Genomic DNA, 15,098 nt, shown 5'->3' with positions numbered 1-15,098 from the left:
GGGTGTCTTTTTAAGAGGGTATTAGAACCTATAATAGGATTGGACTTTGGTTGGGTAATTTTAGAGAGGGGCTAACGAAGTAGAAGTTTGCTCTAAATTAGATGTTGTCAGAACATGGGCACATTTGACTGCCATCTTTTTTTTTTTAATTGAGGTGAAATTTACATAACATGCAGTTAATCATATTAAGTGTACAATTCAGTGGTATTTAATATATTCACAATATTATGCAGTCACCAGCTTTCTCATTTCAAAGGTGTTTCAACACCCTGTATCTGTTAGGTAATCATTTCCAATTCCCTCCTTCCACTATCACCTGGTACCCTTTACTTTCTGTCTCCATGGATTTACCTATTCTTGCTATTTCAAATGAAAGGAATCGTACAATGATTCTTTATGTCTGACTTCTTTCACTTAGCATATTTTCGAGGTTCATCCAAGTTGTAGCATGTACTTCATTTCTTTTTTTGGCTGTTATGAATAATGATGCTGTAAACATTCATGTACAATTTTCTGTGTGTACGTAAGTTTTCATTTCTCCTGGATATATATCTAGGAGTTGAATAGCTGGGTTACGTGGTAATCCTTTCTTACCTTTTTTAAGAATGCCCCATGGTTTTCCACAGCAGGTACATTGTTTCAGTTTCTCACCAGCAATGTATGGGGTCTCTATTTCTCCACATTCTCATCAACACTTGTTATTTTCCAGTTTATTTTTTGTTGTTGTTGTTTTTAATTAAAGCTATTCTAATGGGTGTGAAGTGGTACCTTATTGTGGTTTTCATTTCAGTTTTCTTAATGACCAAGATGGTGAACATCTTTTCATGGGCTTGTTAGCCATTTGTGTATCTTCATTTGAGAAATGTCGATTTAAGTCCTTTGCCTATTTTAAAAATTGGTTTTTTTTTCTTTTTGTTGTTGAGCTGTTTATATATTCTGGATATTAAACCCTTACCAAATATATCTTGATAATGTCCTTTGCACAAAAGTTTTGGTGAAGTCCAAATTATCTATTTTTTTTTCATTTGTTCATCATGTTTTTGGTGTCAATTCTAAGAATTCATTGTCAAATCCAACATCATAAAATCCATCCCTAAGCCTTATTCTAAGAGCAATAGCAGTTTTAGTTCTTATGTTTATATTGTTGGTCCATTTTGATTTAATTTCTGTAGACAAAATGAGGCAGGGGTTCAGCTTCATTCTTTTACATGTGATTGTTCAGTTTTCCCAGCACCATTTGTTGAAAGACTGTTCTTTCCCCATCGAATGGTCTTGGCACCTTTGTTAAAAATCAGTTGGCCATAGATGTTTGGACTTATTTCTGGATTCTCAAATCTATTCCATTGGTCTATATGTCTACCCTTATTTCAGTACCACACTGATTACTATAGCTTTGTAGTAAATTTTAAAGTTATTATGAGCCCCCCTACTTTATTTCTTTTTCATTGTTGTTTTTGCTCTTAAGGGCCCCTTACAGTTCCATATGAATTTTAGGATCAGCTTATCCGTTTCTATTTAAAAAGGCCATTAGAATTTTGAGAGGGATTGCATTGAATCTGTAGATCACTTTGGGAAGTATTGTCATCTTAACAATATTTTCTTTTCTAATCCATGAACATGGGATGCCTTTCCATTTATTTAGGCCTTCTTTAATTTCTTTCAGCAGTGTTTTGTAATTTTTCAGTGTATAGGTCTTTCAACTTCTTGGTTGCATTTATTTCTAGGTATTTTATTTTGAATGCTTTTGTAAATAGAATTTTCTTAATTTCCTTTTTGGATCATTCATTGCTAACCTAGAGAAACACGATTGATTTATGTTTGTTTATCTTATATGTGCAAGTTTGCCGAAGTTGTTTATTATGTTAGCTCTAGTAAGTTTTTTGTGTGGAATCTATGGGCTTTTCTATACAGGCATACCTTGTTTTATTGCACTTCACTGTATTGTGTTGCAGATACTCCATTTTTTACAAATTGAAGGTTTGTGGCAACCATGTGTTGAACAAGTCTCTTGGCACCAGTTTTCCAACAACATTTGCTCACTTGATATCTCTGTTACGTTTTGGTAATTCTTGGAATATTTCAAACTATCAAATAGCATTGCATGCTACAGAGAAATTGTTAATGAAAGAAAGAGTCAATCGATGCAGCAATCTTCATTGTTGTCTTATTTTAAGAAATTGTCACAGTCACCCCAATCTTCAGCAACCATCACTCTGATGAGTCAGCAGTCATCAACACTGAGGCAAGACCCTCCACCAGCAAAAAGATTACAACTTGCTGAAGGCTTGGATGATGGTTAGCATTTTTTAGCAATAAAGTATTTTTAATTAAGGTATGTGCATTGTTTTTTTTAGACATAATGCCATGGCACACTTAATCGACTGTAATTGACTCTGGAAAAGCCAGGGGACTGGGGTCCCCATCATCTGCACAGTCGAAAATCCAAGTATAACTTATGGTTGGCCCTTCATATCCAAGGTTCCAGATCCACGGATTCAAACCACCTCAAATTATGTAGCACTGTAGTATTTACTATTGAAAAAAATTCGCTTATAAGTGGATCTGTGCAGTTCAAACCCGTGTTGTTCAAGGGTCAACTGTGTAGTGTAATCATAACTTTTATATTCATTGAGAAACCAAAAAATTTGTCTTGTCTTTCTTTGTTGCAGTATTCCCTTTATTGCAGTGGTCTGGAACCAAACACCTGATATCTCCAAGGCGTGCCTGTGTATAGAATCATGTCATCTGCAAATAGGTAGTTTTACTTCTTTCCAATTTGGATGCCTTTTACTTGTTTTACTTGCATAAGTGCTGTGCCTAGGACTTCCAGTACAATGTTGAATAGCAGTGGTAAAAGCAGGCAGCCTTGTCTTGGGAGGAAAACTTTGTCTTTAATCATTGATGAGTATGATGTTAGCTGTGGGCTTTTCATGGGTACCTTCTATCATGTTAAGGAAATTCCCTTCTAATTCGAGTTTGCTGACTGTTTTTAATCATGAAATAGTGTTGGATTTTGTCAAATGGTCTTTCTGCGTCTATTAAGATGATTGTGTAGTTTTATTCCTTTGTTCTATTAATATAATGCATTGCTTTTCTTATATTGAACCACCTTTGCTTTCCTGGAATAATCCCACCCAATTATGATTATAATCCTTTTAATGCGCTGTTGGATTCAGCTTGGTAGCATTTTGTTGAGGATTTCTGCATGTCTTCATAACAGTCTGTCATTTTCTTTTGGTATCTTTGTCTGGCTTTGGTTTTAGGGTAAAGCTGGCCTCATAGAATGTGTTAGGAAGTAGTCCCTCTTCTGTTTTTGGAAAAGCTTGTGAAGGATTGATGTTAATTCTCTAAATGGTAGAATTTACCAGTGAAAGCATTTAGTCTTGGACTTTTCCTTTTTGGGGTTTTGGGAGGTTTTTGATTACTGATTCAGTCTCATTACCTAATTATAAATCTGTTCAGATGTTCTGTTTCTTCTTGAGTCAGGCTTGGTAATTTGTGTTTCTAGGAATTTGTCCATTTCATCTAAATTATTTAATTTGTTAGTATTCAGTTCTAATATTTTGTTATAATCCTTTCAGTTTCTCTAAAGTCTGTAGTAATATCCCTATTTTCATTTCTGATTTTAGTTATTTGCATCTTCTTTTTTTCTTAGTAAACTTCTTTGTTAATTTTGTTGACCTTTTAAAAGAATTAACTTTTTATTTGATTCTATTTTTATATTTCCTTATCTGTGCTCTAATATTTATTATTTTCTTCCTTCTTCTGGCTTGGGTTTAGTTTGCTCTTTTTCCAGTTCCTGAAGGTATAAAGTTAGGTAATAGATTTGAGATCTTTCTTCTCTTTTAGTGTAGGTATTTACAGCTATAAATTTCCCTCCAAATACTGCTTTTGGGACATTCCATGAGTTTTGGTATGTTGCGTTTTGTTTTCATTCATCTTGAGATTGCCCTCTTAATAAACCTCATCTGTAGGGAAGGCAGGCTGAAGCTGAGATAAACATAAATGGTAAAGAAGGTAGCAATCAACTCATTTAGCAAGGGAAGGCGCTATTTGGTAGTTTGTGTTACACAGTTACCTTGTCTGAAGTCGATATTCTGTGAGATATTTTTATGTTCAACAGAACAATATGATTTAGCTGAAAACATCAGATTAGTTCTCGGACATTAGGAGCTGCTTTTTTTCTTTCTCACTCTAATTACTGTCTCTTTGTGTAGTTATTCTTTTTTTCTATATCTACTTTTAAGATGTTCTGTCTTTTATTGTCATCAGTTTTACTGTGATGTATCTAGGTGTAGTTTTCTTTCTGTTTATGTATCTTAGAGTTCCTGGTGCTTCCAGAAACCACAGCTTGATGTCTCTTGTCAGTTTTAGAAGATTCTCAGCCATTATCTCTTCAAGCATTGCTTCTGCCCTATTTTCTCTCTCCTTTATTTCTAGGATTCCCATTAAATGTGTGTTAGATCTTTTCATTGTATCCTTTTTCGGGTTCCTGTCTTCATTTTCCATCCTTTTGTCTCTCATTGCTTCATTCTGGATACTTTATTCTGACCTTTTTCTAGTTCACTAATTAACTCTTAGTTGTATTTAATTTTTAGTTTTGTTGCATGGTGGCCAGAGAATGTGCTCTATGTGACTTCCATCTCTGTTGGAAATTTCTCTGTGGTCATTATAATATATAGTCAGATTTTGCAAATCTGTGTTTTACAAATCTGTGTTTTGAAATAAAAATGTCTGTTTATTGTTGTGTAGAGTTCTCTATATATTTGATCAGTGGTCTTTAAAATTTTTCTTTGAAATGTCCTCTAAAAGAATTTTGACAAACTGTGGCATTTTTAAGTTGCATTTGTAATTTTTGTCACAAAGTGAAAGTATTTATCAATGCTTATATATTGTATACATGCTTTAAATCTAATTTCTTCAAAATCTTTGCACTGTAGATTTAATTAATTCAGCTTACAGAAAATGTCTGCCATGTAACTTATATAACAAAGCCAGTCTTCACAGCTAAATCAGAGTGACCCTTTCTCAGTAAAAACACAGCTTCCCTTTTTTTTTTTTTTTTTTTTTTTGCGGTACACGGGCCTCTCACTGCTATGGCCTCTCCCGTTGCGGAGCACAGGCTCCAGATGCGCAGGCTCAGCGGCCATGGCTCACGGGCCCAGCTGCTCCGCGGCATGTGGGATCTTCCCAGACTGGGGCACGAACCCGTGTCCCCTGCATTGGCAGGCGGACTCTCAACCACTGCTCCACCAGGGAACAGCTTCCCTTTTTAAATTCAATTCACGTATCATACGTGTCATTGTTGACAACCTTCACATTTCTGAATTTTTATTCTTAAGATTGGGGATTGGGGAGGGAGGGGAAAGTAGGTATGGAGAGGAAGAAGGTAGAGTGAGAGACAGACACTGGAATCTTGCCTTGAGTTGTTTTTCAGTGAATTGAGACTATGTGGCCTTTCTGTATCGTTTGCTTTGCTGCCATGGCATTCTCCTTAAGAAAATCTGGTATTCTCAAACCTTTTATTTGGTTCCCCAGAAGTTTTTACACATCAGAGCAATGTACAATATCAAGGTTCTGGGTGGTGGTACCCTTCTAGATCCATGAGCTATCCAGCTAACAAGACAAAGATCTGTGCCCTTGAAACTTAGTATTATGGGAATGATGCACAAACAATAACTGTAATTAGTAAGTATATTATGTAATATGTAAGAAGGTGATAAATGTTACAGGAGGAAAAAGGGTAAACTAGTGTAAGTGTATTTAAGAATGTCAGCAATAGGGAAGTGAGTGAGTTTTGTATGTAATGTTAACCAGAGTGGTCCAGGTAGGCATTATTCAAAAGAAAATGGTTGAACAAAAGCAAATTAGATGAGGAAGTTTGCCATGAGAGTACCTGGGAGATAGAGCATTCCAGCTTGTGGAATTGTCAGTGCTAAGGCCTTCATGTGGGAGAGAATGTGTTCAAAGAATAGCAAGAAAGCCAGCATGGCTGGAACTGAGTGAGCAAGTTGGGGAGAGGAGTAAGAAATGAGGTCAAAGAGTTACTGGGGGAAAAAAAGAGTTACTGGGAAGGATCTTCATAGCACCTTTTACAGGGTATTATAAGGATGTTGGGTTTTTTTCTTTGAGGGAAAAACAGGGAGCTATTGAAGGGTTTTGAGGAACTTGATCTGTCTTAGGTTTTAAAATGGTTGCAGTGTTGAGAATAGATGGTGGGTGGGCAAGAGTAGATGGGCAAGAGTAGATGCACTAAGACCAGATTAGGAAGCCCTTGAAGTAATACAGGGGAGAGATAATAGTGGACCTGGGTGTAGCAGTAGTGAGAGGCAATTGAATTCTGGGTGTAATTTGAAGATGATGGCAATAGGATTTCCTGATGGTTTGGATATGAAGTGTGAATTAAAGAGAATAAGGAAGATTACTCCAAGGTTATTGGCCTGAACAACTGATGGAGATGGAGAAAGTTGCAGATTTGTGTTTGGGAATCTTTCTTTCATAAAGTGAGAGAAAGGTGATCTTGGAAGAGGAAAACTAGAATATTTTCCTTGATCTTTTGACTTTTGGGGAGAAGTGTTTAAAGCTTCCCTTTGTGACTATCTATTTGTCAATTTCTCCTAATACTTGTAAGTTTATAATTTATATATTTTGTAGGCATTTTGTTGTGTGCATAGGGGTTCGTGAATAATATATCTTCTTGGTGGATCATGTACTTTATTAATATATAATATTCATTTCTAGCAGGTCTAGTGCTTTTGCCTTAAATTCCATTTGATTTTTCTGGTAGTAGAGACATCTATTTTCTTTTCATTAACATTTGCCTAGTTTATCTTTTCATCACCTTATCTTTCGTTTTATAAACAACATATAGAATACTTATGTTGTTTCTATATGTTAATTCTATACTTAAAAACAAAACAAAAAATAGGAATGCCTTTTTCTTAATATATGAACTTTTCACATTTATTCTGAATAAACTTATTCTGAATACTGATATGTTTGGACTTTTTTCTACTTTCTTATTTTTATTTTCTCTTTGCTTTGTTCCATTGTTGTTACTTTTTATATTGGATCAATTTTTTTTCCATTTTTTAATTCTATAGATTTGAAATTATATATCTTATTTCACTATTTTAGTTGGTTATCCTTAACATTTTAACACACTTTTAAAAGATTTTCTTTTGATCATTTTCCAGTAGTCAAAACTCCCATGTTGAAATCTTTTGGGGATCTTATTTCCCATATTATTAACTAGGAGGGCACTCAGGTGCAGGCCAGGAGTCCATCTATGGTCCACTTCCAGTCAGTATGACAAGTCACTCTGATCCAGCATGATTATCCTGAACAAAACAGAATACATGCTTCTCATTTCATAGGAATCCTTTTTGAACAACTGTCAACAGTTATTAGATTTAGTTGCATGTTTTACTAGTTTAATTGCTCACTAATGCTTATTGATTCTTCTTCACGTATTCTTTTCTATCTGTGCCTGAATATCTCCTTGAGTAATTCTCTCATCTGTAGGTGGTAAACATTTGGAATCCTTGTTTGTCCAATGATGTCTATATTTTGTTGTTATACTTGAATGCTAGTTTAGCTAGTTATAGAATTCTGGGTTAAAAAGTATTTTCACATCTTTCACCATGATACTGGCAAAAATTGTAAGAATGTGGGGAAACAGACATTCTTATACATTGGAGGTAGACATGCATATTGATAGAGATTTGGGGAAATGATTTGAAAATGTATATTAAACAAAAAATTAACATGCAATTTTAAAGGATCTACATTATCAAAATAAAAACATGACTCTAGGGCTGTCTATACAAGGATACTTATTGTAGCATGTGTATGATATAATACCATTTCTGTGAAGGTAAGAACAAAACAAATACATATGTATATATGTTTGTATGAATAAGAAAAAGGAGTAGTAGGATACACCAGACTATTACATTGGTAGTTGAAGTGGGCTATAGTGGGAAAGGTAGAGGAGATTGCAACAAACATGTTCTACTTATGTAATTTTTTCCAATAAATTTGATTTTTTAAAATGTTCCCTCAAAAGCCTGATGACACTACTGGTGATGAATTGTGTATCCTTGTTCCTTTGTAGATAGTCTTGTTTTTGTTTTTGTTTTTTTCTGGAAATGAGTAGAATTCTTCCTTTTATTCTTAGAGTTCTGAAATTTCCCCCAGGACTTCTCAAGTGACGTGTCTTTTTCTTCATCCTGCTGAGCACTCATTGAATGCTATTATTCTGAAGATTTCTGTGCTTCTTGAGTTCTGAAATTTTTTTCTGTTGTGTCCTCTTCCCTGTTCCCCTGGTTTCTTCTACAATTTCTACTCATTATAATTTGTGGGTCTAGACTTTGTGTCTCTTTTCTGTTGTTTTTTTTTAATGCTCTTCCTACTCCCTTGTAAAAAAATCTTTCTATTGGAAGAATACCTCATTTCATCAGCTTTATTCACTCTGTTCTTCACCTCACCTGTTGAGAGTTGTTTTTGTTTTTTGAGGTTTTTTCTTTTTAGTAGTTTTTTATTTCAAAGTTGTCAGCCTACTGCTACTGTACTTCTTTATTTAAAATACAATAGTTTATAGAATTTGAGGATATTAAGTATATTTACTTTCTCTTTTTATTCTTCTAGTGGTTAACCTAATTTTAACAGACATTTAAATTTATATTTCAGTCACTATTAATAAGTATTCATAATCTTGTTGTTGTGAAATACACTTAGCACATGAATTTTAGATCCCTTCACACACACAACCTTCTGAGAAAATTTTTCTGAAATGATAGGTAGGTGATAAACTTACACACTGTGTGCCCTCAACCTGAATGCTGTATAATTTGTCTTTGAATAGGATTGTATCAATATAGTCAAAGTAATTTTAATTCCAAACTTTGAAATTATTGCTCCATTGATGTAATAGTCTTGACAGTGAAAAGTCTGATGTTATTCTGATTCCTATTCTTTTGTATAAAACCTGTTTTTAGTTATTTTGTTTATTTGTTTGTTTTATTTGAGATTGTGGTCTCCTTTCTTTCCAGAGCCCTTGTCTATAACTGTTCAAGTTTATGGTTTTATTTGTCTACATATGTCTCTCTCTTCTAGTCCTTCTACTTTCATTTTGTTGGCATTTTACAAGAGAGAAAGATAAATTCATGTCCTTGATATTCTGAAAGGGATCAGGAACTCTTAGAAACTCTTGAATCCTGAGTGGCCACTTCACATCTTTTTTTCCTTAGAGCAGTGGGTCATGCACTGTAATTCCCCTCTTTATTGCTTATTGAATAGTAAAGCCCTGCCTTATCCCCACAAGACTGGTATTGTTCTAGAACCAGCAACTCTTAAGATATGCTTCTTCCTATGGCTCTTTAGCTTCTGCTCATTTATCCTGTTTATTATACCCTGGGAGTAGTGTAATTTCTCAGGTATCTCCTCCCAGAATGCGTTTCTGCTTGTAAGGGAGGGTCTCTATTATCATTAGGAGCAGTGCACAAATTCAGTGTCATCATTCTGTACATGAAGCAAGTTAATGGCAAGGGTCATGGGGAGTGAACACTTAATGAGTAATTACTAAATAACAGGCCCTTTGCTACATGTTTTATGTACATTGTCTTATTTAATCCTTACAATCCTATAAGAAGGTTCCACTCTTATTTTATTGATGAAGCAACTTGAAGTTGAAGGAAAGTGGAGTAACTTTGTCCTAATAAGCTAGACATTGTGGAGCTATTTCTCAAACCCAGGTAGGTCTGCCTCCAAAGAGTGATTGTCTTGGCACTGCACTATAAAATTTATCTAAAACCCTCTCTTTTCTGTGAGGCTTTTCTTAGCCATGGTATTTCATAGGACCTTCTACTTCCTCTGAACTGTAGACTGTATAATTCATATTACTCACTGGGGAAATAATGTATTGCTTTTTATTGATAGCAGTTTTTTATACTTATGTGTCCTATATAGTCTTCCTCAGATAGCAGTACAGTTAAAAAACAAAAAAAACTACCAACAATACCATTTGGATAGTTAGCGTTATGAATAATTAAAAATTTCCATGAAGTATCTCAATGTTAATATGCTTCAGTCTCCTTTTATAAAACAGTAATGTGCTATTGATAACATTTTGGTTTTATGGATTTGGTAATATGGAAACCAAGCATTCTGTCTCTCATGGTTCAAAATTGCTACTCTTGACCATGACCTCAGTCTCTCTCCATATGAGTGAACCTGAAAGAAATTCTGCGGCTTGCAGGATCTCAGTTCCCCCACCAGGGACTGAACCCAGGCCGTGGCAGTGAGAGCACGGAATCCAAACCACTAAACCACCAGGGAACTCTACATTTGATTATCAATAAGTACTTGCATTTTCTAAATATAATGTAGTGTTTTCTGTAACATTTTGGTGAAATTTTGTAATTACTTAAATTCACAATAAATAAATGCTTCTGGTTTTATAATTAAAACTCCAGAATTGAACATGCAGTAAGTAAAAACTTGTTAGGTCAAATGTAAAATCAGAAAAAATGCAGTGGCTGGTTTGTGATTTGCCTTTACAAAAATAATTCTTTTTTTTAAAGGACAGTGATATGAGAGAGATGCATACTTTGTTTTAAGGAAAGCAAATTTCTTATATTTGAATTTTTTACCATCCTAAATGAAGATAATTATAGAGTAGTGATTACCTTGGAATATTTTTCTCAGAAGATAATTGGAATTTTGTAGGCTGATTTTAGAGAAAGGAAAGAAGAAAAGTTGAGTAAATGGTAATATCAGTAAGAGAATTCATGTTTAATAAATATATTATTTTATAGAAAATAAAACTTCTGGGTTTTTTGGTTTTTCTAGTTCTCAATGAAAGTGTCCCACTTTCCCATCTAAATATATATAAATTTGAATTTACTTAATAGAGTTTAAATGTATAATATAGGTGAAAGGTTAATTACAGAATTTTTTGTATGTGATCTGAACCCCACTTTCAATAAAATGAAATTGTAATTTAGGGAAATAATTTATTCTCCAGATGTGAGAATGTTCTTGTTTACTTCCCATTAGACCATAACAATTTTGTGTTTCCTAAATATGATTAATATATGATTGGCAAATGAATTAATGGAACATTTATAATGAGAATTTTACCGTAACCATTGAGATCTACAAAAGTTTTTATTTTTAAATACATACAGTTGAATATGTGAAACTCTGAATTTGTTATCAAAATTGTTTGAGTTTAGAAAGAAACCAGCATAACATTTCTTATGTTCCAGGCTGTATATTAAGGCACAAATTAGCTCTTCAACTGTTGTAAAGAATTCTTTCAAAGCCACAATTGTTTGCATTTGCAGTCATGTCACTAACTTTGATGTGCTTATTCTAATGGACCTTGATCCTATGGAATCGCATATGTCTGGGGCAGAAGTTACATCAGTAGCACTTAGAACATTGTAAATTTTTGAGTTCTTGAACAAATTCCTAGCCTTCCCTGAATAACCACTAGGCAAAAAGACATCTGACATTGATACTGATTCTGTACTCAAAAATTTCCTTTCTCGTATTCCTTGTTTCTTGCTGATTATTGTCAAGTGTATAGGCACAGTAATGTTTTAATGGTAAATTTCTCTTTGCCCGTAAGAATTATTTCTTCTCTGAAGCAGTTCATTCCATATGCATATATAATATTTATCTTACCACTTTGGGTATTATTATCTCTATTTTCACTTCTAATATAATTATACGTTTTGTCTTCCTAGGACTTCTAACACTTGTACTTCTTTTGCACTTACTGTACGTGGTGGGTTAATAAATATCTCAAAATTAAGCAGAAACAGCAAACTCATCATAAACTGAAGAACACAAAGACCCAAAGTAAAATAATAATTTATGGCAGTTTAATACTCTTTTGGTGGAGGGCAGAGTTGACACAGTACCTCTGTAGTGTGGAATTGACACATTTTTGACTCATGTTAATTAAAAAATTGTGGTCAAAAGTTTGATTGGTTTGAAAGTCCTATGAAGGAATTTATCACGCATTTTAATTTTTAAAGACATGAATTGTTCTTGTTGGAGCTATGTGCATATGTGTGTCATTTACCCTGTCAAAACTGAGATGGTCACTTATCTTGTTCTGACTATATGAAAGCATAAACAACACAACAGTCAGTCATTCCGTGCAGAATATGACTTAGCACTCTCCTTTGGTTGCAGCTGCAGTTTTTTACCTTGCCTCTTCCAATTGCAAAGTTCTTCATTAGGAAATTAACCTTTTATTAATAAATGTCCATTTGTTTTTCTACTACTATTGCTTCTCATTATTATATGATTTTGCCAGGTTGTTAAAGTTATGCCTTTGTGGGCCCCCTTCTTTTATCCTCCTTGCGTTACCTGCTTCAGTTTGCCGTATAGCAGCTTCTTGAGATGTGTCAAACTATGTGTAATATTTAGTGTATTTTTCAACAAGAATTGCTTTGAGTTATTACGTTATTTATGAGCTAGTACCTTACTGTTTGTAACATCTTTCTATTAAATAATGAGGATAATACATGGCATCAGGAACAAAACTATTCAACAAGTTCAATGTAATTTGGTGGTAGGTGGTACAATTAGATCATTAGTTTGTCATGGCAATGCCACATGCTGCTGGCAAGAAAGCATTATGTTCCTGCTATTTTTTATTTTTGGTGTTGCCAATAGAAAAAACCTCTGTACATTGAGTTTTCGGGATGCATATAGCTCTATGACCTCAGTGTGTTAGTCATTTAGTGCCATATTTCATTGTTCAAGAATTAGCTTATCAAATATTACAACTAAAGGATTATTTCAGGTAATTTTGAATTTAGAGAATATTTTTAAAGTTCAATAGTATAAATTTAACTTCTGTTTTTAGCTCATTATTTCAAATAATGTTAATAGTGTAATAACCAAACATTAAACATACATAGTACATATGAGAAAGGACCTTAGAAATCATCTTATCCAATCTCCAGTGCCGTATTTCCTTCTACAGTGTTCTGACAAATAGTCCAACCTGCTGAGCCATTCAGTTCACTCTTGTGTAAGACAACCCATTGAAATGCTGAATGTTTCCTGTCTCTAGTTTTTCTTAATCTTGAGATAAAATCCACATCTTTATGATTCAAACATATTGATTATATGTTTTTTCTTCTGTATGCCAAACCTTCAAACATTTGAAGATTGCTAATTGCATTGGCTAATTGTTGGATTAAACTTGCCAGGTTTTCTCTTCATTCTTCATGTTATATGCTAGGTACCCTTACGAATGTTCAGTATTTTTTTAGAGTTTCCTGTCAGTGTGACATACAGCTTAGGATACTACCTGGATGATATCGTTATATATGGTATACTCTGTCTTCACTTGCATTGTATGCTAGGTGAGACCGGTATATATATTTGTACATTGTGTATAGTATATATATGCTTAAATACTGAAGTAATTTTAGATGTAATATTTCAGTTAATTAAGGTTATTTTTTGCAATTAGAATGACAGTTGTGAATGGTTTTCTCTTCTTGAACCAATCTCAAAATATGATTAATTGAAGTTGTCCTGTGTTTTCAAGGATAATTTAAATGAACATGGGGTTTGTGAAAATCTGACAGATCCTAACTGTAACTCAGCTAGTGGGCAACATTATAATTTATTTATAGCTATGCAATATAGTTATTAATGAACTAATGTAGAGTGAGGGCAAATTGTACTATATTTTTTGTGAAATTATACTACATGACAGAGGTTGATATTATGTAATAAGTGCCCACAAAATATTAACCTACTTGCAATAAATACAATGACTAATGTACATAAAAAATGAAATTAAGCCAATTTTCTATCAGAAAAGAATTATTTATGAACAGGAAGTGGACAGCATAGATTTGGTGACAGGAAGGTTGTATCTAATCTGAATTACTGAGTGACCTAGGAAGCTTGCTCACAGGGATTACAGAATAATTATGTTAATATGCAATTATCACCTCATTTCTTCTGTAGTAACCTCAAGATGTAGTGTGGTGAGGGTGTTATAGCAAGTGCTGATAGTTTGCAAAAATACTGATGTTTGAGATTTCTGAGACAATAAGTCTAGCTTGAGGCATATAAGTGATGATGTCATCTTGAAGACAGATCTGACCTTTGTACTTTTTTTTAATGCTCACAGTATATAACTACAGGCAGTTATAGCTGTAGAACTCATGATTTTCCAGAACCTGAAATATGTTTTATGTAGATTTAAAATTCCATTTGTAGCTTTTTATAAAGTATGTGAACTTTTTTAAAGAACATTTTAAAATTCAGTTAATAGAAAAATTGTGGTTATATGATTACATGGAGGAGGACACAGTGATAGTATCTAAACATTTAATAAAAAGATCCTAATTGATAACAGCAATTTCATTGAAATTTAGAGAGGCCAAACAATATAACATTAATTTGTTTATTTTAATTCATTAGTTTTTCCTTTTTAAACTTAATGAATAATGCCTACCTTCAAATATGCCCCTTCCTTTGTTATATTCACATAACCTAGTATTTATGACTCTGTTATATATATTTAACTATATAAAGGTGGTTGAAAAAACTGTTTGAGACAGTGTGAAATTAACTTATAGGTCAAATGCTTTCTTGCCTGGATACTCCATAAACATACTGAATGTAGGGAAATAATTTTTTATGTCAAAATTCTGGGTCAGTGCAACACATTTTGATGATCCATTGTTCTATATTGTATCTCAATGCAATAGCTCTGGGTCTTGAATACTGTTAAGAAAAAATGTATCTTGGACATTTTCGTTTATAGAAATATATTCTGAAAATTAAGCCAGGAGAATTTTTTATTGTTGCTAAAATACTAGCTTACTGATTCAATTTCTTGTAGCATATTTTTAAACTGATACAGTATATTTTTAATATTAATGTGCTAATAAAAATTTTTCAGAGCAGAGATAGTCAATTTGGAGGCAAGTAAGGTGTATTTCACTATGTAGATGTAAAGGAAAAGTTTGATTGTTAAAGACCTCATTTTATATTTTCACAATATTTAATTTGATCTTCTGTTTTTCTTTTTACTACATGTGCTTTGTATA

The 15,098-nt window shown here is 33.4% G+C and overlaps 1 protein-coding gene across 13 annotated transcripts in view; it reads left to right on the top strand.

The window, feature by feature from the left end:
- Positions 1-15,098, top strand: part of ZNF644 (zinc finger protein 644) — a 112,917-nt gene that overhangs the window by 73,301 nt on the left and 24,518 nt on the right. For 5 of the 13 annotated variants that reach the window (XM_060090102.1, XM_060090103.1, XM_060090104.1 and 2 more), the window contains one exon: positions 2,670-2,755. The exons of 6 other annotated variants lie outside the window; for them this stretch is intronic. In XM_060090102.1, coding sequence (XP_059946085.1) covers positions 2,670-2,755 — 86 coding nt within the window. 2 more of the 13 variants (XM_060090099.1, XM_060090100.1) reach the window with 2 other exon arrangements.

The sequence above is a fragment of the Mesoplodon densirostris genome, chromosome 2 (genome assembly GCF_025265405.1).
Source record: "Mesoplodon densirostris isolate mMesDen1 chromosome 2, mMesDen1 primary haplotype, whole genome shotgun sequence".
NCBI lineage: Eukaryota > Metazoa > Chordata > Mammalia > Artiodactyla > Ziphiidae > Mesoplodon > Mesoplodon densirostris.
The sequence above is the reverse complement of the archived record's forward strand: the minus strand, read 5'-3'. Positions and strand labels throughout refer to the sequence as shown.